This window comes from Podarcis bocagei (assembly GCF_964188305.1).
Source record: "Podarcis bocagei genome assembly, chromosome: 2".
Taxonomy (NCBI): Eukaryota; Metazoa; Chordata; class Lepidosauria; order Squamata; family Lacertidae; genus Podarcis; species Podarcis bocagei.
The window spans coordinates 25,593,784-25,614,137 of NC_138126.1; the positions used below are offsets into that span (position 1 = coordinate 25,593,784).

At 43.8% G+C, this 20,354-nt stretch overlaps 1 protein-coding gene across 5 annotated transcripts; it reads left to right on the top strand.

Moving 5' to 3' along the window:
* The first annotated feature begins 695 nt into the window (after nt 1-695).
* On the top strand, nt 696-18,612 carry LOC308581155 (uncharacterized protein). 5 transcript variants are annotated; one of them, XM_081183665.1, is made up of 5 exons: nt 696-2,730; nt 8,864-9,298; nt 12,872-12,969; nt 15,786-15,883; nt 17,975-18,612. In XM_081183665.1, exons 2-5 carry the CDS (start codon nt 9,135-9,137, stop codon nt 18,203-18,205), a joined length of 591 nt encoding a protein of 196 aa, XP_081039791.1. In that variant the 5' UTR covers nt 696-2,730; nt 8,864-9,134; the 3' UTR covers nt 18,206-18,612. The 5 variants fall into 5 exon arrangements, 3 of the variants coding, with proteins under 3 accessions (XP_081039791.1, XP_081039792.1, XP_081039793.1); XM_081183666.1 differs by lacking the exon at nt 696-2,730 and having other exon boundaries at nt 8,009-8,971; nt 9,129-9,298; XM_081183667.1 differs by lacking the exon at nt 696-2,730 and having other exon boundaries at nt 8,009-8,971; nt 9,132-9,298.
* The last annotated feature ends 1,742 nt before the right edge of the window (nt 18,613-20,354 follow it).

Here is a 20,354-nt window from a genome sequence, read left to right on the forward strand (position 1 = left end):
CACAGGAGTATGGCTATAGCCCTTTTCTAGACGGCCTATTCAGGGATGCTAGACCAAGGGGAGGAGGGGGCAAGTGGGGATCATGGCAGCAGGCCCTAGCTCTCTCAGAGTTGCGCAGGCCTAGACACCATTCTAACCTTTTTCCAAATTCATTTCACAGGATTTATATACAGTACTGATAAAATACTGAAGCAGTTTACAGAAAGAAAGAAGCCCCCAACAAATTTCTTCATGTAAAACAGTGTTAAACTGTTTAAAACATTTTAAAAAATGAAATCATTGATAAGCTGAAAGCTAGATCAAAGCACGTCAATGTTCTGTACACTGTGTAAAGGTAAAGGGACCCCTGACCATTAGGTCCAGTCGTGGACGACTCTGGGGTTGCGGCGCTCATCTTGCTTTATTGGCCGAGGGAGCCAGCGTACAGTTTCCGGGTCATGTGGCCAGCATGACTAAGCCGCTTCTGGCGAACCAGAGCAGTGCACGGAAATGCTGTTTACCTTCCCGCCGGAGCGGTACCTATTTATCTACTTGCACTTTGACGCACTTTTGAACTGCTAGGTTGGCAGGAGCAGGGACCAAGCAACGGGAGCTCACCCTGTCGCGGGGATTCGAACCGCCGACCTTCTGATCAGCAAGTCCTAGGCTCTGGTTTAACCCATAGCGCCACCCGCGTAGACTTGTCTAAACAAGAATGTTTTAAGCAGGCATCAAACAGAGTACAATGAAGGTGCCTGCCTAGTGTCAATAGGCAGGGAGTTTCAAAGTTTAGGTGCTGCCACACTAAAATACCAGGGTTTTTTTGAGTTTCATGCGGCACCTGTAGCAGTGCCAGTTATGCAGATTGAAGCAGCCAAGTCTGCTCATGTGAGGTAAGGCAATCTTGCAGTTAAGCTGGTTCCAAGCTGCTAAGGGCTTTATACCCCAATCGTAACACCTTGAACTTGGCCCAAATTGGCAACCGGTGCAGGTCTCTGAGCAGAGGTGTCATATGCCGACAGGGTCTCACTGCTGGCTGCCATCATGCCATATCATTCTGCGCTAACGGAAGCTTCCAGATCAGGCTCAAAGGAACCCCCCACGTACAGCACATTGCAGAGATCCGGTCTCAAAGTCACCGATGCACAAAGAACCGTGGCCAACCTTTCCGGATCCAGGAACAGAGTTGTCACTGTCATTCCCTTTGCGACTGGTTCAAGGCGCTTCTAATCTTCAAATGAATGAATGTAGGTCAGGGTCAGCCTGAGAAATCCTGCTCTCTTCTCCCCACTCCTGCATGTGAAAACGCCACCTTTAACTTGACGTGGTGCCATCTTAACCCCCCCCCCCATGTGCTTCATCTTGGCAGCTTAGGGTTTTTTTTTTGTTTAGATATCAGCCCAAAGATCCAACACTTCTTTGAGGAAGTCTTGGGGAGCGAGCGTTGAATGGAACAATACTGGCCGTCCCCGGATTCAGAGTAACTACTTCTTGTTGTTTTGCGCCGTGTGGCTGCTGAAGAGGTTGGCTGGCCCCGCTCCCAGAATGAGCTTGAGGAAGAAATAAAAAGGTTGCCGGTGGGGAACCAAAACACAAAGGCGACACACAAGTAAAATACTTCGCCCACTTTTAATTGGATAGAAGGTTGACTTGCTGCTGGGCTTAAGGATGGAAATGTATTTGAATTAAATATTGTGGCTCCAGTTCTTTCAGTGCACCTACTACATGGCCCAAAAGGCTTCCGTTATTGCTACACCTCTCTCGGAGAACGATAGAGAATCATAGAATGGTAGAGTTGGAAAAGACCCTGAGGATCGTCTAGTCCAACTATTGCAGGAATATTCAGCTGTCCCATAAGGCAATTGAACCTGCAACCTTGGCAATATCAGCACCACGCTCCAACCAGCTCAGACACTGAGGTCCAGAGCCAAAGGCCTTCTGGCAGTTCCCTCACTGTGAGAAGTTACAGGTAACCAGGCAGAGGGCCTTCTTGGTAGTGGTGCCCGCCCTGTGGAATGCCCTCCCATCAGATGTCAAGGAAATAAACAACTTTCTGGCTTTTAGAAGACATCTGAAGGCAGCCTTGGTTAGGGAAGTTTTTAATGTCTGATGTTTTATTGTGTTTTTAATATTCTGTTGGGAGCCTCCCAGAGTGGCTGGGGAAACCTAGCCAGATGGGCAGGGTATAAATAATAAATTATTCTTATATTATTATTATAACCAACTGAGTCTTGCAATACTGAGAAGCTTCCAGCATTTAAAAGTTTTCTCCCACACCAGCTCTGTTCTTGGGATATTTTAACTAACTATCTGCAATCTCCCTAAATTTCCCAAGATGCAGTCTAGAGGCAGAATCAACGGTGTGGTACCCAGAATTACATATATGCCTGCAGAGGCCTTAAGAGGCTTCTGGATCAGCCAGTGGTCTGTCTATTCCACCATTTTGCTCTCACAGTGGCCGACCAGATACCTGTGGGAAGCCTGCAAGGTGTGGACATGAGCACACCACCTGCAATTTCCAGCAACTTGTGTTCAGAGGTTGCAGTGCCTCAGAAAGTGCTCCTTTAACCTTTAAACGACGTTTTGTTGTTTGATCTGCATTCCTTTCAAAAGCCAGCAGATGGCACAGGTCACATCGTAAATATTACTCCGTTCCATTTGGTCTGCATGCACTTTGTCCTCGAAGTTTTGCTTTTATCGCCTAACATCACTTCAAACAGCATACTTTTAAGGGAGGGACAAGGCCCTGAGGTAAGAGATGTTGGCTGTTGTGCAGGCATGGGTAAATCAGCACTAGATCTTTGCTGAGTTAGGGTTGCTATATTTCTACAAGTAAAATTTGGGACACAAAAGTTTTTTTTAACAACCCTGGTTTGGTCCAGAATCCTGGCATGAAGCATAATCATTGTCTCAGCCAGGCAAGATTTAATCTGAATTTATTTTGAATAAATGTTAGTGTTAGTAATGAAAGGATCCATTTTCTCTCAGGAGTCTATCTCATGGTTTCAGTTTGCAGCTGGCCAAGATGTTTTATGCTGACACTGTCTTTTTTCTGAAAATTCAATAAAAATATATGTTTAAAAAACAAACAAATTGTTTTATATTTTTTATGGATAATATAGGGAACTTGTAGCATTAAAACAGTAAAAGTAGGCCAGGAATATTTCCATCTGTAATATTTTAATATTTCCATCTTTAATATTTCCATCTTTAATATTTTCCCATTATCTTTTGGTAAGGGTTTTTAACCTGTACTTGGTTTGAAATTTGCATACATTTGCAAGGACTTATGAGTGGTAGCTTTAAGAGATTTTCATCCTGGAATCAAAAAAGTCAAAATTCCGCCACCCTGCCTTGGGTTGGAAACCACTGAAGAACCTTTGGCACTGTGAGGTGATGTATATAATAATAATAATGATAATGATAATAATAATGATAATGATAATAATAATAATAATAATAATAATAATAATAATAATAATAATAATAATAATAATAATAAATATTTATACCCTGCCCATCTGGCTGGGTTTCCCCATCCACTCTGGTTGGCTCCCAACAGAATATTGAAAACACTATAAAACATCAGACATTAAAAACTTCCCTAAACAAGGTTGCCTTCAGAAGTCTTCTAAAAGTCAGATAGTTGTTTATTTCCTTGACATCTGATGGGAGGGCGTTCCGCAGGGCGGGCACCACTACCGAGAATGCAACTATGGGGAGAACATGGGGAACTGGGAATGCTGGGAATTGTTGGAAGACATTGTTGAGGGTGCAACCCAGGCTGTGCACACATCTTAAGACACATCTACCCCCCCCCCCAAGAATCATGAGAGCTATAGTTTAAGGGTGCTGGGACCTGTAGCTCATTGAGGGGTAAGGAAGAATGCAGCCCCATTGCCCGTATTGCAGAAAAGATCCAGCTGCTGTTTCAGTCAGTTTTAGTAGAGAGGGCACCATCATCTCCTTTGCCTCAGGCAACACAGTGTCTTGGCCTAGTTCAGGCATGGCCAAACTTGACCCTCCATCTGTTTTGGGAGTACAATTCCCATCATCCCTGACCACTGGTCCTGTTAGCTAGGTATTATGTTTTTTTTAAAATATATTTTTATTGCTTTTTTCCAGTTATCATATCAAACAACAAAAGAAAAAAGAAGAAAAGAAAAACAAAAGAAATCCAACTTTCAATTACATTTTTCCATGACTTACTGGACTTCCCCACGTCTCCCTCACCCTGCTTTCTTAACAATAAAATGTCAGCAAATTAATAGCTTGTTTCGTGTGTTATTAATATTTTCAAATAATTCTCTTTTAGGTTCAAAATGCTTATTATCAATTTACTTTTACTTTAAACTAAACACAATATTATTTTAAACTTTAGTCCTTTCCAGGTCATATCTTAATTTCCAATATACAAAATCTTATTGCTGGAGCTTAGTTTCCCAGGTCATGCAAATTATTGGCATTCATATACCTTGTAATGTTTTTGTAAATAGTCTTTGAATTTTTTCCAGTCCTCCTCCGTTGTTTCTTCTCCCAAATCTCGGATTCTGCCAGTCATTTCGTCCAGTTCCATATAGTCCATCAATTGCATATGCCACTCCTCCAGTGTGGGCAAATCTTGTGTCTTCCAGTGCTTTGCGATAAGTATCCTTGCTGTTGTTGTTGCATACATAAAAAATACTCTATCTTTCTTTAACACTTTCTGGCCGACAATGCCCAAAAGGAAGGCCTCTGGTTTCTTAGGAAAGGTATACTTAAATACCTTTTTTAACTCATTGTAAATCATTTCCCAGAAAGCCTTTACCCTTGGGCATGTCCACCAGAGGTGGAAGAATGTCCCATCCGCCTCCTTACATTTCCAGCATTTGTTATCAGACAAATGGTATATTTTAGCAAGCTTGACTGGGGTCATGTACCACCTGTATATCATTTTCAGAATGTTTTCTTTCAGGGCACTACATGCCGTAAATTTCATACCGGTGGTCCATAACCTTTCCCAGTCCTCAAACATAATGTTGTGCCCAGTGTCTTGAGCCCATTTTATCATGGCGGATTTAACTGTCTCATCCTGAGTGTTCCATTTAAGCAGCAAGTTATACATTCTCGAAAGTACCTTTGTCTTTGGTTCTAACAATTCTGTCTCTAATTTCGATTTTTCCACCTGGAATCCTGTTTTTTTGTCCAACTTAAACATCTCTTGAATTTGAGCATAATGAAACCAGTCTTGCACCTTATGCTTTACTTTTTCATAGCTCTGTAATCTCCAATTGTCGCCTATTTTTTCTAACATTTCCCCATATTTCAACCAACCAGTCTCCATATTGGGTCTTTTTCGGGCCTTGGCCTCCACTGGTGATAGCCACCTCGGGGTCTTACTTTCTAATAAGTCTTTGTATTTTATCCAGACCATAAATATTGCTTTTCTGACAATATGGTTTTTAAATGTTTTATGAATCTTAACCTTGTCGTACCACAAATATGCATGCCACCCAAAAACATTGTCAAACCCCTCTAGATCTAGGACATCGGTGTTTTCCAGTAACAGCCAATCTTTCATCCAGCAGAAGGCTGCAGCTTCATAGTATAACCTTAAGTCTGGCAGGGCAAACCCCCCTCTTTCTTTTGCATCAGTTAGTATTTTGAATTTTATCCGGGGCTTTTTGCCCTGCCAGACAAATTTCGAAATATCCTTCTGCCATTTACCAAAACATTCAGCTCTGTCCACAATCTGAAGGGCCTGAAACAAAAACAGCATCTTTGGCAATACATTCATTTTTACTGCTGCAATTCTACCCAACAAGGAAAGTTTCAATCTTGACCAAATTTCTAAATCCTTTTTAACCTCTAACCAACATTTTTCATAGTTGTCCTTAAACAAATTCAAATTTCTGGAAGACAAATTTATCCCCAGGTATTTCACTTTTTTAACCACAGTTAGTTCCGTTTCTTTCTGAAACTCATCTGTTTCTAAAGGTGTCAAGTTTTTAACCAAAACCTTGGTTTTTTGCTTATTCAACTTGAATCCCGCCACCCGACCAAGCTCTTGAATCAGTTCTAATACTCTTTTTGTACTAGATTCTGGCTCCTGTAATGTCAAAACCAAATCATCTGCAAAAGCTTTCAGTTTATATTGCTTCTCTCCGACATGTATTCCTTTTATCAACCGGTCCTCCCTTATCATGTTCAAAAGCACCTCCAGGACTGAAATAAATAACAGAGGGGATAAGGGACACCCTTGCCGTGTTCCTTTTTCAATTTTAAACTCATCTGTCACCACATTGTTCACTATCAATTTAGCTTTTTGTTCTGAATAGATTGCTTCTATGCCATTTTCGAACCCCTGTCCCACTCCCATCCCTTCCAAATTTTTCTTCATAAACCTCCAGGAAATATTGTCAAAGGCTTTCTCCGCGTCAATAAAAATTAACACTGCTCTTGTATTGATATTTGTTTGCAAAAGTTCCAAAATATCAATAATGTTCCTAGTGTTATCAAACAAATGTCTGCCTGGGAGAAAGCCTGCCTGGTCCTTGTGAATTACTTCATTTAGCTGTTAGCTAGGTATTATGTACTGAGTTGAATAGGATCCAAAAAGCAGCAGTCTGATTGGTCCTAGAACAATAGGATTCAGAATGCAGCAGTATGATTGGTCCTAGAACAATGCAGCAGTATGATTGGTCCGCAGGAGCCACCCAATCCAGCTGCAGGTGGAAGTGAATCCGCAACCAGATTGGCCTACAGGTGACTCGCAGAATTAGCCAATCACATGGGGCCCATTGTGTAAATAATGTATATAAAGCAGACATTCAGGGGGAACTTCCGTTCCTCCTCACCACTATGAGCTGAATAAAGGCATGAAATCCACTCTCGACTCAGAGTATATTTTACTAGGGATGGTGGGAGCTGTAGTCCCAAATTTGGCCATGCCTGGCCTAGTTGGAAGAAGAAAGTGGAGGGGGGTGTTAGAGTCAGGAAAGTAACTGCCCTTCTGGAACCTTCTGCCTGAGAAGTAGCTTCAAGATTAGGGTGGTCCAGCTCACCTCTGTGGGAGATGTGGATATGATTTTGGCATCACGCTGTCCACAACAAGCAACAGCCCACACAGAATCGGGCTGGAAATCTTACATGGAGTTCCACAGCCGTCCCCCCTCCCCATCTTCCCTGGATTAAGTCTGAGTTGTTACCGGTGAAGGCTTCGTTCCTGTTGTGAATGGCTCGCTCTCTCCTTTCAGACCTCATTTAATCAGACAGCCCCATTCACCCTTGATCTCTCTTCTTTCTCTCTCTCTCCGCCTCCTCTCGTTCTTGCCGTTGAATGTGCCTTATTGTAAAGCTTTCCTCACATGGAGTTTCTTCCCACTATGGGGGGGGGTTTCCCCTCCCCACACACAAACAAAAGTCTTCCAAACCCCCTATTCTAGCTGGGAATTATTAACAGTCGGGCCCCCACTAACCACCTGCCAGGACTTTGGCCAAGCAAAACACTTTGCTCTCCCTGCACACACACCCCAAGCTCTGAAGCGCTTCAGACCTCATGAAACGCAAAAGCCGAAGCTGAAGAAATGAGAATTCCCATCCCCTCCTTTAATCTGAAAACTCCTTTGTAGCAGGAAGGGGTGGTTTTCATTTTCTTATCGGAATCTGAAATGTACAGAGGGCAAATACTAGGGTGACAGCTGCAGAAGGTGTTATGAGCAACAGATAAACTGTTGAAGTGTGTGGGTAGCAAAAAAAACCCTGAAAGGTTTTGAGAGAAGGAATATGTAGGCTTGCGCAATGCAGAAGTTGCAAAGGCATTGGGAAACCCTTTTTTGGACGCTATGTTAAATGTGCGCAAAATCTTCCCATAGCCATCTAGTTGGCCACTGTGACTGGACAGGCTTTTCATCTGATGCAGCAGAACTTGTCGTGTGTACAGTGAAAATGCATTTGTTTCTGCACATGCTGGGCAAGCATTATGTTTCAGTGCATTTTATTTATACTTTGCATGCCGGTATCGGCTAGTTTCAAGGTGATATATCCTGAGCTTAGTTTGGTGCATGTTCTTGGATCCTGCTCTGCCGCTGGCAACACAGGTGTCCTTTGTGGCTAGGAGTGCCTGTTGGCTCAAGGGAAAAATAGGTAAGGAGAATTCCCTGATATAACATCACCAAATGAAAAAATAGGCTGTTAGACCTTTAAAATGTGCCATCGTGAGTTCAAAACCTTCCTCTTCCCTTAGCAAAGAAAAAATATTACACCTTCGGTAAGTTAAAAATGGTTTACTTACGAACTCTCCACATGTCAGATTCATGTGCTTTTCCATACAGCATCCAGATAAATTTGCAAAGGCAGTCAAACTTGGCTTAGTTACAATGGTGAAAATTCCTAAATTACTGATATAGGAACACAATAATGGCTTGTGAAAGCCATACGGCTGAGGTGGAACAACCAGCTTAGCCTCTTCATATGCTGAGCTTCTTAAGTAGACTGGAGGGGAACAAAGCCTTGATTACTATGCCTCCCAAGTTGCTTTGAGTAGAGAAATGTGCTTTAAATCTGTCTTAAATGTATGGTATGTCTGCAGCCTGTGTTTGAGAAGCCATGGGACTCTTAACTTTCAACTCCTTAGACAGGCCAATACTTGGTTTCCCACTCAAGTAAATCCAAAAATTCAACGTAACTTAATCCCAAATAATGGCACATTGTAACATATCCAATTTTTTTTACATGCTTAAACTCTTAAGGCAAGTCCCACTAGGTTAAATGTGACTTTCTTTTAGGCATGCAAAGTATTGAAGAAGCCATGCAGCCAAATTTCACACATAGGATTGCAGCCTACACTTTCCTCTCTGCCTGTGTTGAAATGATTTCGTTCTGGTTTCTACCTTTCGTGAGGCAGGTGGAAGGCAAAGCACCATGGTGACAGCCCAAACAAGGAAGACTAAAGAGCTTGGATGCCACAGTGCTGCACGACTGCACACCAGGTCCTAAACTCAGAATCCGGCAGGTTAGTCATCAGGCCAATAGGCAAATGAGGGGCTGCTCTTGTTGTGAAGAAAGTGGGAAGGGGGGCAGCAAGTGGAAGGGATAGAGGCCGGCCCTGGGAAGTTCAGGAAGGAATAAGTTCAGGTGCAATCTTTGCTTTTATCCCTATGATGTTCTAGCAGATTATGATGGCATATCCAGGCCATGTCTGGCCCCGTTGTTCAGGACATGCCAAAGATTCTCACAGGTGGGCAGACTCCAATGGGTCTGGAAGATGGAACCTGCAAAGGATTCAGACGAAGGAAGTTGTAAGCAGTCCCCTGCCAGACTATCCACAGTATCTCCACAGGTGAGCAGTGACCTATCACTTGGGTCAAGGGTTTGGGAGAGCCCTAAGCCCCACAGAGCAGTCCTGTCAGAGACAGGAATCAGACCAGAGCGCTGATCTGATGGAGGGAACGTTCTTTCATGTGTGGTGGACTTGTAAAAGAGTATTGGGAAATGATCCATAATTAATTGGAAAAAACGTTTAAAAGTAAAAAGGTAAAGGTAAAGGACCCCTGACAGTTAAGTCCAGTCGCAGACGACTCTGGGGTTGCGGCACTCATCTTGCTTTACTGGCCGAGGGAGGCGGCGTTTGTCCACAGACAGTTTTTCTGGGTCATGTGGCCAGCAGGACTAAGCTGCTTCTAGCAAAACCAGAGCAGCGCACAGAAACGCTGTTTACCTTCCTGCCAGAGTGGTACCTATTTATCTACTTGCACTTTTGACGTGCTTTCGAAGTGCTAGGTTGGCAGGAGCTGGGACTGAGCAACGGGAGCTCACCCTGTTGCAGGGATTCGAACCGCCGACCTTCTGATCGGCAAGCCCAAGGCTCAGTGCCACCCGCATCCTTCATTCCTCCCAAAACCAGAGTCCTTTCTGCTGGGGATAATTCAGACTGAAATTCCCAGGTATCAGAAAAGGTTATTTATGTATGCCACTACTGTGGCCCTGTGTTTCGTTAGCCCAAAAATGGAAAACGAGCAAGGTCCCAACCAAAGAAGAATGGCAACTTAAGTTGACAGAATATGCGCAGCTTGCAGACTTAACATAAAAAATAAGATAACAAGAAGAACATATGTTTAGAGAAGATTGGAAAATGTTTATTGAAAATATGGAAAATAATTGTGTACAGCTGAAAAAGCTGGCAGCATTAAGATAAATTCAACAGTGTAAATAAGTTTTGATGGATGCAATAATGGTGTAGTTTTTGCGAATGGTGTAGTTTTTGTAAAATATGCAGGGATTTATGATATGCAAAATGAACCATGGAAAGAGAAAAAGGGAAGTCATTGATATCTTAAGAATTTAAAAATGAGTATTTTAAACTGTAAAACAGGAAAATTATATGCAAAAAAGAACAAAGCACTTTCTGGTTTGTCATGGTCAAAGGCCTGACATGTCTTTACCTGCCTGTGGGAGGGCACTAGAGACAGAATTAGCTAGGCCTCCCTTGGCAAGGCATTCCAGAACCTGGGAACATTCCAGAACCTCGGAGGGAGAGTGGTCCTCTTTTGAGTTCCATCCAAACATGCTTTATACATTGGTGGGACAGACAGAAGGGCCTTTCAAGTTGCGGTGCAACTGGGATTATGGTTAGAGAGGCGGCTTTCAACAGAACATTAAAAACAGAATAAAACTTCAAAGATTAAAAACCTCCCTAAACAGGGCTGAGTTCTATGACAGAAGAAACTTAGGAGATATACAGATCTACTAAGAAAATAAATAGGTTTTTATTATTCCTGTTATCGGTTATTTAAAATTTAAATGGAGTTTGTTATTTGGAATTGTTCTTCTTAGCCACCTCAAAGACCTGTTCTTAAGATGAAATGCAACCTCTAAAAAACCCCCCAAAAGCCCCACCAACCTCATGTACTTTCTCATGAGTTGTCCTACTGATATCAACGGGCTTAAGTGCACAGTTGTGGGTTGAGAAGAGGCTGGAAGGAAGCTCCTGCATTTTACGAATCAGCAATACTTCACTAAAAATAGGTGTACAATGAATTATAGAATGAGGTGTTTGCAGGTTGGGGAGCGAAGGGAAGCTCATTAATCAAAAACTGGAATGAATAATATATTGTATCTGCAATGAAATGGACCTGTTTAAACCCACTAAAGCGCCTTATGGAAATTTGCAACAAAGTGGGAAACATGTTTGAGTAATATATAACAAATGCCAACAATAAAACATTTCAAGGGTAGAGTTTGCCCTTGTAAGAGCTACATTTTTATATTTCTCCTGCATTGTGCTCTTCCCTTCACTCCTTTTGAAAACAATTTATCTATTTTTCAAAAATGCATTATTAGCTTTAGCACAGCAATGCAACTTGTACAAAACTTTAAACGACAACAACAACTTTTAATATCAAATGCTGGAGATCACAGTCAGGAGAGTGTTACTGCTATTGGACTTTGAAACATTGGCATCTAGTTGGCCATTGTGGGAAACAGAAAGTGGTCTGATCCAGGATGTATTTTCTTACACATCCCTGGGGGACAGAAAGGACCAATGGCCTGCTGGAAATAACCTTCTGAGAACCATGATGAACAGGTTGAAATTGCCATCTTTCTGGTAACGTGGCTCAAACGGGGCCCTGTGGAATGCCTCCCATCAGATGCCAAAGAAATAAACAACTATCTGATGTTTAGAAGACATCTGAAAGCAGCCCTGTTTAGGGAAGTTTTTAATTACTTATGTTTTAATGTATTTTTAATCTCTTGCTGGAAGCCGCCCAGAGTGGCTGGGGAGATGGATGGGGTATAAGTAATAAATTATTATTATTATTATTATTATTATTATTATTATTATTATTATTATTATTATTATTATCATCATTATCATCATCATCATCATCAAATCAGCATCTAGAGGATATATTGTTGTTGTTGTTGTTTAGTTGTTTAGTCGTGTCCGACTCTTCATGACCCCATGGACCAGAGCATGCCAGGCACTCCTGTCTTCCACTGCCTCCCGCAGTTTGGTCAAACTCATGCTGGTAGCTTTGAGAACACTATCCAACCATCTCGTCGTCCTTTGTCGTCCCTCCATCTTTCCCCACATCAGGGTCTTTTCCAGGGAGTCTTCTCTTCTCATGAGGTGGCCAAAGTTTTGGAGTCTCAGCTTCACGATCTGTCTTTCCAGTGAGCACTCAGGGCTGATTTCCTTAAGAATGGATAGGTCTGATCTTCTTGCAGTCCATGGGACTCTCAAGAGTCTCCTCCAGCACCATAATTCAAAAGCATCAATTCTTAGGCAATCAGCCTTCTTTATGGTCCAGCTCTCACTTCCATACATCACTACTGGGAAAGCCATAGCTTTTACTATACGGACCTTTGTTGGCAAGGTGATGTCTTTGCTTTTTAAGATGCTGTCTAGGTTTGTCATTGCTTTTCTACCAAGAAGCAGGTGTCTTTTAAACTATGCCAATGTGGCAAACATAGATGAGTGCCTAGGCTCCAGACTGGACATGATGAATCCTGATCTAAAATGTGGGGTTCTGATCATGGTTTGGATGCAGTGATGGCTGGTAGAGCAGAAGACAGGGAGACAGCAGTAGGTGGAGCTAGAGCCAATAACAGGCGGAGCCAACTAATTTTGGCCCCATCCTCCTCACTCCTGAGATCTACAAGGGGCAACACGGAGGAAACTGCCAGGCAGTGCCACCCATAAGACTGGTTATAATTAAGAAGGCAGGCAGGCAAGAGCTGGCTGAGAGCAGAGTGAGTTTGGTAGGGCAGTGCCCCATTTGCCCAGGTTCATCAGCCTTCAACACTTGGATGGGTTGCTGTTGGGAGGGAGCTAGTTTAATAAACTCAACCCGGATGGTAGGTGTTTTCAGTAGGGAGGGACAACATGGCCTCTTGGTATCTTTCTCCTCAGGCTGCTGGGCTCAGAGAGGGCCTCCTACTTCCTGCGTCCACCTGCCAAGGAGCAGCCAGTAAGCCCTCGGGTGAAGCGCCTGCTGGTGACTGGTTTAGGTGAGTGTATGCTGCTTCATGGGACACGGGTGGCGCTGTGGGTTAAACCACAGAGCCTAGGACTTGCCGCTCAGAAGGTTGGCGGTTTGAATCCCCGCGATGGGGTGAGCTCCCGTTGCTTGGTCCCTGCTCCTGCCAACCTAGCAGTTCGAAAGCACATCAAAGTACAAGTAGATAAATAGGTACTGCTCCGGCGGGAAGGTAAACAGCGTTTCCATGCGCTGCTCTGGTTTGCCAGAAGTGGCTTAGTCATGCTGGCCACATGACCCGGAAGCTGTACGCCGGCTCCCTCGGCCAGTAAAGCGAGATGAACGCCACAACCCCAGAGTCAGCCACGACTGGACCTAATGGTCAGGGGTCCCTTTACTTTTAGCGTATTTTTCGCTCTATAAGACGCACTAGACCACAAGACGCACCTAGTTTTTGGAGGAGGAAAACAAGAAAAAAAATATTCTGAATCTCAGAAGCCAGAACAGCAAGAGGGATCGCTGTGCAGTGAAAGTAGCAATCTCTCTTGCTGTTCTGGCTTCTGGGATAGCTGCGCAAGCCTGCATTGGCTCCATAAGACGCACACACATTTCCCCTTACTTTTTAGGAGGGAAAAAGTGAGTCTTATAGAGCAAAAAATACAGTACCTTTTATGCTGCTTCATAGGAACTTTTTGGATACTTTGCCTCTTCATCCCAGTCTGGTAGTGTAGTGGCAAATTCAGAAGTAATATTCACAGGCCTCCCCTCCCCCCTGCCCCACAGTCACTCTCCCTTCTAAGATTATGAAACAATATTACACAACAATAATAAGGATGGGATACAGCACAAAAAAATCCATGCTGATCTCCACATGTTGCCTTTCAGCTAGATCTATTTTCTGTGCTCATATATGGGCAAATTGTTTGGAGAGCTCCGAATCTTTTGGAGCTACTTAAAGTTGTGTTTTCCTTGACGTTCCATTGCACTTCACCATTCCCTTGAAACCCATCCTTTGGATCCTCTAGGAAACTCAACAAACCTGCCACACCTCGAATTGGATGCGAGGAGTGCAGATGAATGGGACACAGCTGTGGGCAGCCTGAGGAAATATAATTCACCTTGGGCTTGCTCATAAAACGCAAGTCCAGAGCGAGAGACTAGGGTGATGCCCGCGGTTTCCAGGCACTCTTCTCATTGCGAGACTTTTGTGGGTGAGCTGAGAATTTGTTTGGACCCTGAGTGAGAACCTAGAGGCTGAGTGGGAGGGTGTGTCAGAAGGAAAAATAAACCAATGCTTATTTTTTAATATGTTAGTAAATTGGTATTCATGTCACATTTTTCTATCGAGCTGTGTCTTTTTGTAACATTTTGTTAAGTTGCCTGTTGTTGCTTCAGTCTTTTGTACACTGCTTGGAGATATTTTTAATGTATCGAGTGGTATACAAATTAAATAATCAGTCAAACTGAAGTACCTTGTGTTTTCAGTGTTCAGTGCTTATCTTTGGAACATAGGAAGTAGCAACTCCTCTGTGTTCTTTTCTCATGTCTTCTCCAGAGTGACCCCAGGAGCCGATCCTCAGTGGTCGACTCTCCTCCTTTCACTGTGATGGTCTCCAATCAGCACAAAGGGTGAGAAGAATTCCCATTGGCTGAAAATCTCCCCTTTCATGCTGATTGGACAGCTCTAGGATGCTGAGGTTGTTAGAATTCCTGCTCTATGACTGCAGTCATGGGATTGTTGTCTATCACATGACGGTATATGTTTTGACTCCACAGAGTGGGAAGTGACAGAGACAAGATGTTTGTGTTACTGTGTTCCATGAAGTGGGACTATTGTCCTTTGTGCTTTTTTTCCTCTTTGCTGTCTGATGCTAGAGAGAGAGAGAGCCGCGTTGCAGTGCTCCATGTGTGTTTATAGGTTAATAAAGTAGATTAGCCAAAATGCTGAGTTCCTGAGGTCTGTCACGCAAGCTGCGAAGACTCTGCAGATCCCTAAGTGTTCTGATGTCTGTTGGCATCGGTCGCTGTGATGTTTGGGCAGAAGAAAGCTTTTGAAGCTCCTGAACGATTGACCAGGAGGGAGAGAACATGCCAGTCGGGCATGTCTCTCTGCCAGGGTCCTACTTGAGTGTAGGACGAGCTCCTGACAGAGGACAGGGACTTTGCAGCAGAAATAGAAATGGGTGTTCAACTCCCTGCAACCCCGAATCTCTGATGATAAAGTGGGACTGTGAACCGTTTTCAAACCATGAGGTGGTTCCTTGTTTCGAGTTAATTAGCACAGAGTACCAGAACATGCTGCTATGTATGTTTGAGCCCCAGGTTCCAGAGGGCCATAGGCTCTGTGTTTTTAATATTCTATTGGGAGCCACCCAGAATGGCTGGGGGAAACCAGCCAGATAGGCCGGGTATAAATAAGCCCTCATCATGGCTCCCACCTGGTTGCTTGCCAGGCAGGGAGCCAGTAAGCTATGTGGCCGGCAGTGAAATGGGTGATCCCCTGAAATTCCCTTCCCCTCAGTCTGCTAACAGGCTGCTAAACCAACAGCTGTGTACGTGTGTGCATCAGTTTCACAAACTCAGTCACGACCAGTTATGGCTAGTGCTGCCAAATTATCAGATGATTTTTTTTCTTTTTCGTGTCGTGACTCATGAGGTGAAGTGATTGCGGTGGGCTGTGTGGAGATTCACTTGTCTCATGAAAAGTCTCCTTTAATTCCAAGTATCTCTTTGGGGGGAAAGCGTTTTGTGTTTTGATTGCTTTTGATTTATGAGTCGCTTGTTGCCACATAAAAAGAGTCTCTAAGTGACATTCACACTTTTTAAAAAAACCACCCTGATCCACAGATATGGGCGCTGAGGAGGTCTGGATGGCCCTGCACGAGGAACCCAAACGCCAGCGTGAGGCTGCAGCAGCTAAGAAGGGCCGCTCACTCTCTCAGCAGGTGAGAGGGATGCTTGGGACCAGACCCTACAGAAAACCCAGATGTGTCTGGGAACTATTATTTTACTGTCACACTGCTACCCCTCTCATATCTGTCTTAAAGACTTCTTCAATACCTATCTATTAACCTGTTAGGAGCCGGACCACTGGTTCATTTTGCTCAGTAGTTTTTATTCTGACTGGCTCTTCAGGCTTCAAAAACAGTAATAATAATAATAATAATAATAATAATAATAATAATAATAATAATAATAATTTATTATTTGTACCCTGCCCATCTGGCTGGGTTTTCCCAGCCACTTTGGGCAGCTTCCAACAAAGATTAAAAATACATAAAAATGTCACACATTAAAAAGTTCCCTGAACAGGGCTGCCTTAAGATTTCTTCTGAATGTCAGGTAGTTATTTTTCTCTTTGACATCTGGTGGGAGGGCATTCCACAGGGTGGGAGCCACTGCCAAGAAGGCCCTCTGCCTGGTTCCCTGTAGTTTAGGCAGAATGATGGGGGTGGAGATGCTCCTTTAGGTATACTGAGCCGAGGCCATTTAGAAGAACACTGCTGGATCAGGCCAATGGCCTAACCAGTCCAGCATCCTGTTCTCACAGTGGCCAACGCCTGTGAGGAGAAATCCTGTGGGTTTCAGAGAGGGGCATTTCCAAGTTCTGCCCGGAGGTGGAGACACCGGGAATTGAACCTAGCATCACAGGTGCTTTTTAAACTGCAACTTAACCTTTTATGCCACCCTCCAGTTGCTGTTCTGATGCTCGGGCCAGCTTATAGTAATTTAAGGAAACATAACAAAGCAATAACAAAAATATAAAGTTTATGTTTTGTTCTGAGGCCTAGCATGTCCTAACTTCTCTCAGCCGTAGTCCTGGTTTGCACCCCACTGTGAGTGAATGGCCTTTCTCTCTTAACTGGTTTCCTGTGCTGACTTTGCCATTCTGAGCAACTGAACAGGCTTTAAACACTGTGGAATGAACACCCACATCTCTCCATCTTGTTTTTGGCCTGTCATTTAGCGGACATCACATAAGTATTAGTGTGGAACAGGGAAATGTGAGAGTCATGGGTGGCCTCCTGACAGCTTCCAAGCTAGGATCCCTAAATCAGCCAACTGATTGCATGGATATTTATTTATTAAGTGGGTGAAAGAGATCCCCAATCCTACAAAATTCTGATTAGATAAAATCTTCACTGCTCACTTTCCTCACCTCAGATGCTAACAGGAGCCAAAGAAAGCCTCGTGAGTCACGCAGTAGTCCTGTATCTGATGCAGTGAGCTTTAGCCCATAAGAGCTTATGCCAATGGGACACGGGTGGCGCTGTGGTCTAAACCACTGAGCCTCTTGGGCTTGCTGATCAGAAGGTTGGCGGTTCAAATCCCCTTGATGGGGTGAGCTCCCGTTGCTCTGTCCCTGCTCCTGCCAACCTAGCAGTTAAAAAGCACACCAGTGCGAGTAGATCAATAGGTACCAGCGTTTCCATGCGCTCTGGTTTCCGTCACAGTGTCCCGTTGAGTCAGAAGTGATTTAGTCATGCTGGCCACATGACCCGGAAAGCTGTCTGCGTCAAATGCCAGCTCCCTCGGCCTGAAAGTGAGATGAGCGCCACAATCCCATACAGTGGTACCTCGGGTTAAGTACTTAATTCGTTCCAGAGGTCCGTACTTAACCTGAAACTGTTCTTAACCTGAAGCACCACTTCAGCTAATGGGGCCTCCTGCTGCTGCTGCGCCGCTGGAGCACAATTTCTGTTCTCATCATGAAGCAAAGTTCTTAACCTGAAGCAATATTTTTGGGTTAGCGGAGTCTGTAACCTGACGTGTATGTAACCTGAAGCGTATGTAACCTGAGGTACCACTGTAGTTGCCTTTGACTGAACTTAACTGTCCACAAGTCCTTTACCTTTACCTTTTTTATAAGAGCTGTCAGTCTGCCAGGGTCTAGGTTTGATAGACTTTACATTAAGTTGATGAATAAATAAATAAATAAATACCTGGACTGACTCTGTCAGCGCCCTCATCCCTTTTGGGAGGCCTTATCCCAGTCTGTGGCTACCACCTGAAGCTCTGCTGCTGCCTCCTTCAAGGTACCCTGGCTGGGACGTCCTTCTACGACGCAGTGTCTGCAGCAAGTATCTCAACGGCGGCAACAGCTGCGTGCTATGCACCGTCTTGCGAAGCAGCACCAGCGAACAGCCAGCCACCTTCTGGCCACAAAGCACCTCACTGATCTTGGTGACCCTTACGGAACAGAAGGACCAAGGCGCTACTTCCATTGCCCTTTGAACCACAAACGGGTGCAAGTGTGTTCGGCATAACTAATTCTGGAACGGGAGAGGGGCTACTATCAGCCCCAGAGAGCATGGCCTGCAGAGGCGTGGCCCCTTCTCCGAGATCATTCTGACTTCTCCAAATGTTTAGAGGAGTCTCTAGCCCTTTCAGTTAGATAGAAATGCAGGGAGTATTCTGCATTGACTTATCCCAGCGTTCCAATGAGGGCAAAAGCACCTCATTATATGTGTGCCTTCTTCCTTGTATTAGAATCATACCCTGTTCTTCAGCACAAAGGTTCCCAGCACCTTTAAAGCAGCTGTATTTGACACTTTTAAAGCAAGTATCATCTCTCTCTCTGGGTATCTCACATGCAGGGAGCAGGATTATTTCCTTGCTTGGAGTGTGTGCAGACTGTTTCCACCTGTTCTATATTTTGTATATTTGTAAATAAATAAAATAAAGGCAGTAAGTCTCCTGTGAATCTCTCCTTCCAAAGGAAGCCAAACTTTACTAACTGTACTAACTACTGGGACATTTCTCATTGCTTATAGACATTGGGGGTGGGACATGTAATACCACAGATATATTTAGGGCTTGGGATGCAAGTACTCCAAAGAGTGCCTTCTCCAGTGCCAACCGCCTTGGACTTTACAATGGTCAGGTGAGGCCTTGTTGGTGCTGCTGCCACCACTAGAGGCTGCCCAGTTGGTGCTTAAATGTGGCAGGGCCTTTTTAGTGATGGCGCCCCAGTTGTGGAATGTCCTCCCTGGTGAGGTATGCCTGTCTCCATCATTTTTAACTTTCAGGAGGAATTTGAAAACATTCCTCTTTACCCAAGCATTTGGGAACTGAAGAATACTGTTGCTGGAAATGTCATGATCATCAGATGGAATAATGTTTTTAACTGAATGTGTTTTAGAATGCTTTAAACCGAAAGTGCTTTCAGATAATTTTAATTGTAATAGAGTTTTTTTTAATGATGTTTTAACTGATTTAGAATGTTTTAGTTTTTAAATTGTGCATGTGTTTGCCATCCGGGACTCTTTCTGGAAAAAGGACAAGTTGTTCTTGTTTTTGTTATTATTATTATTATTAATAATAATAATAAATCCTAGTTTTACTAAATTTATTCATTAAGTCCCACGACTAAGAAAGTCCCAAAGCGACTTTCAGATATATGGAAATGAAATCTATGTTGGGATTGATTGTAGACGAAAGTTCTGCATGCTGGATCCCAGACTCCTGGGGGATCTCTTTCACAGAAAACTTTAACAAAAATCCAGCTTTAACTTTTCCCGAAAGCAAATCTTTTGGTTAGCTGTGTATAATCTCATTTAATAGAACTTTTCCTATTAGGAGTCTTTGACATCTTTTTGCCCAGTGGAGGAATCTCAGCCTTCTGGCGCAGAAGCCTTGAGTAGAAGGAGCTTTTCACATAGAACATTAGCATACAAACAATGAAACCGTGTTTCCAAGATGTTGCCTACGAGTTCAAGGACTCTGGATCTTACAGAGTTTCTCATTCTGCGGACAATGGCTCATTACAGCCTCAACATCTGCCTGGTACAACCTGCAGGGGCCGTGACAGTGGGAGCGACAAATGCAGCCGCTTAATCAGGACTCTGCGAAAGAAAACGGATAGGCAGGCGTCACAGAATGGAGTGCAAAAGAAAAGAATAGGAACCACAGCAGGCTTCTTATATGTAGAAGTCGGCAACTTCTTTCAAAGCTTCTAGGGCAGTCAAATGTTGAAGTAGGACAGGCCTTTCTGAGCATTTTAAAGTGGTAGTTTTTTGCAGCGGCTTCTTCTCTCGCTCTCTTCCAGCGCTGCAACACAACACACTCCGCCTGCCAAAATACCTCCTCCTTCATAGCTGCAAAAAGGTTCGGGAGCCTTGGATTTTTCCGCATCTGTTTACGGTACTTTCTGTGTTTGGGAGTGCACAGAGAATTATCCAAGGGAAGGTCATTGTGTTTCTCATTGGTATTCCACATTCCGCAGACTGCATAGCCCATGCACCCGCAGTTTGTGGACTGGCAGGCAACAGCACAGGAGGAAACAGATGACCTGTCTGGAGAAATACGGACACCAGTAGTTCTGAACACCACCTTCTGATCCTTGCCAGCTGGATATTGCAGGGTCTGGGGCAGAGCCACCAACAAGGCTGCCTGGTGAAGATTTTGAACAGGCTG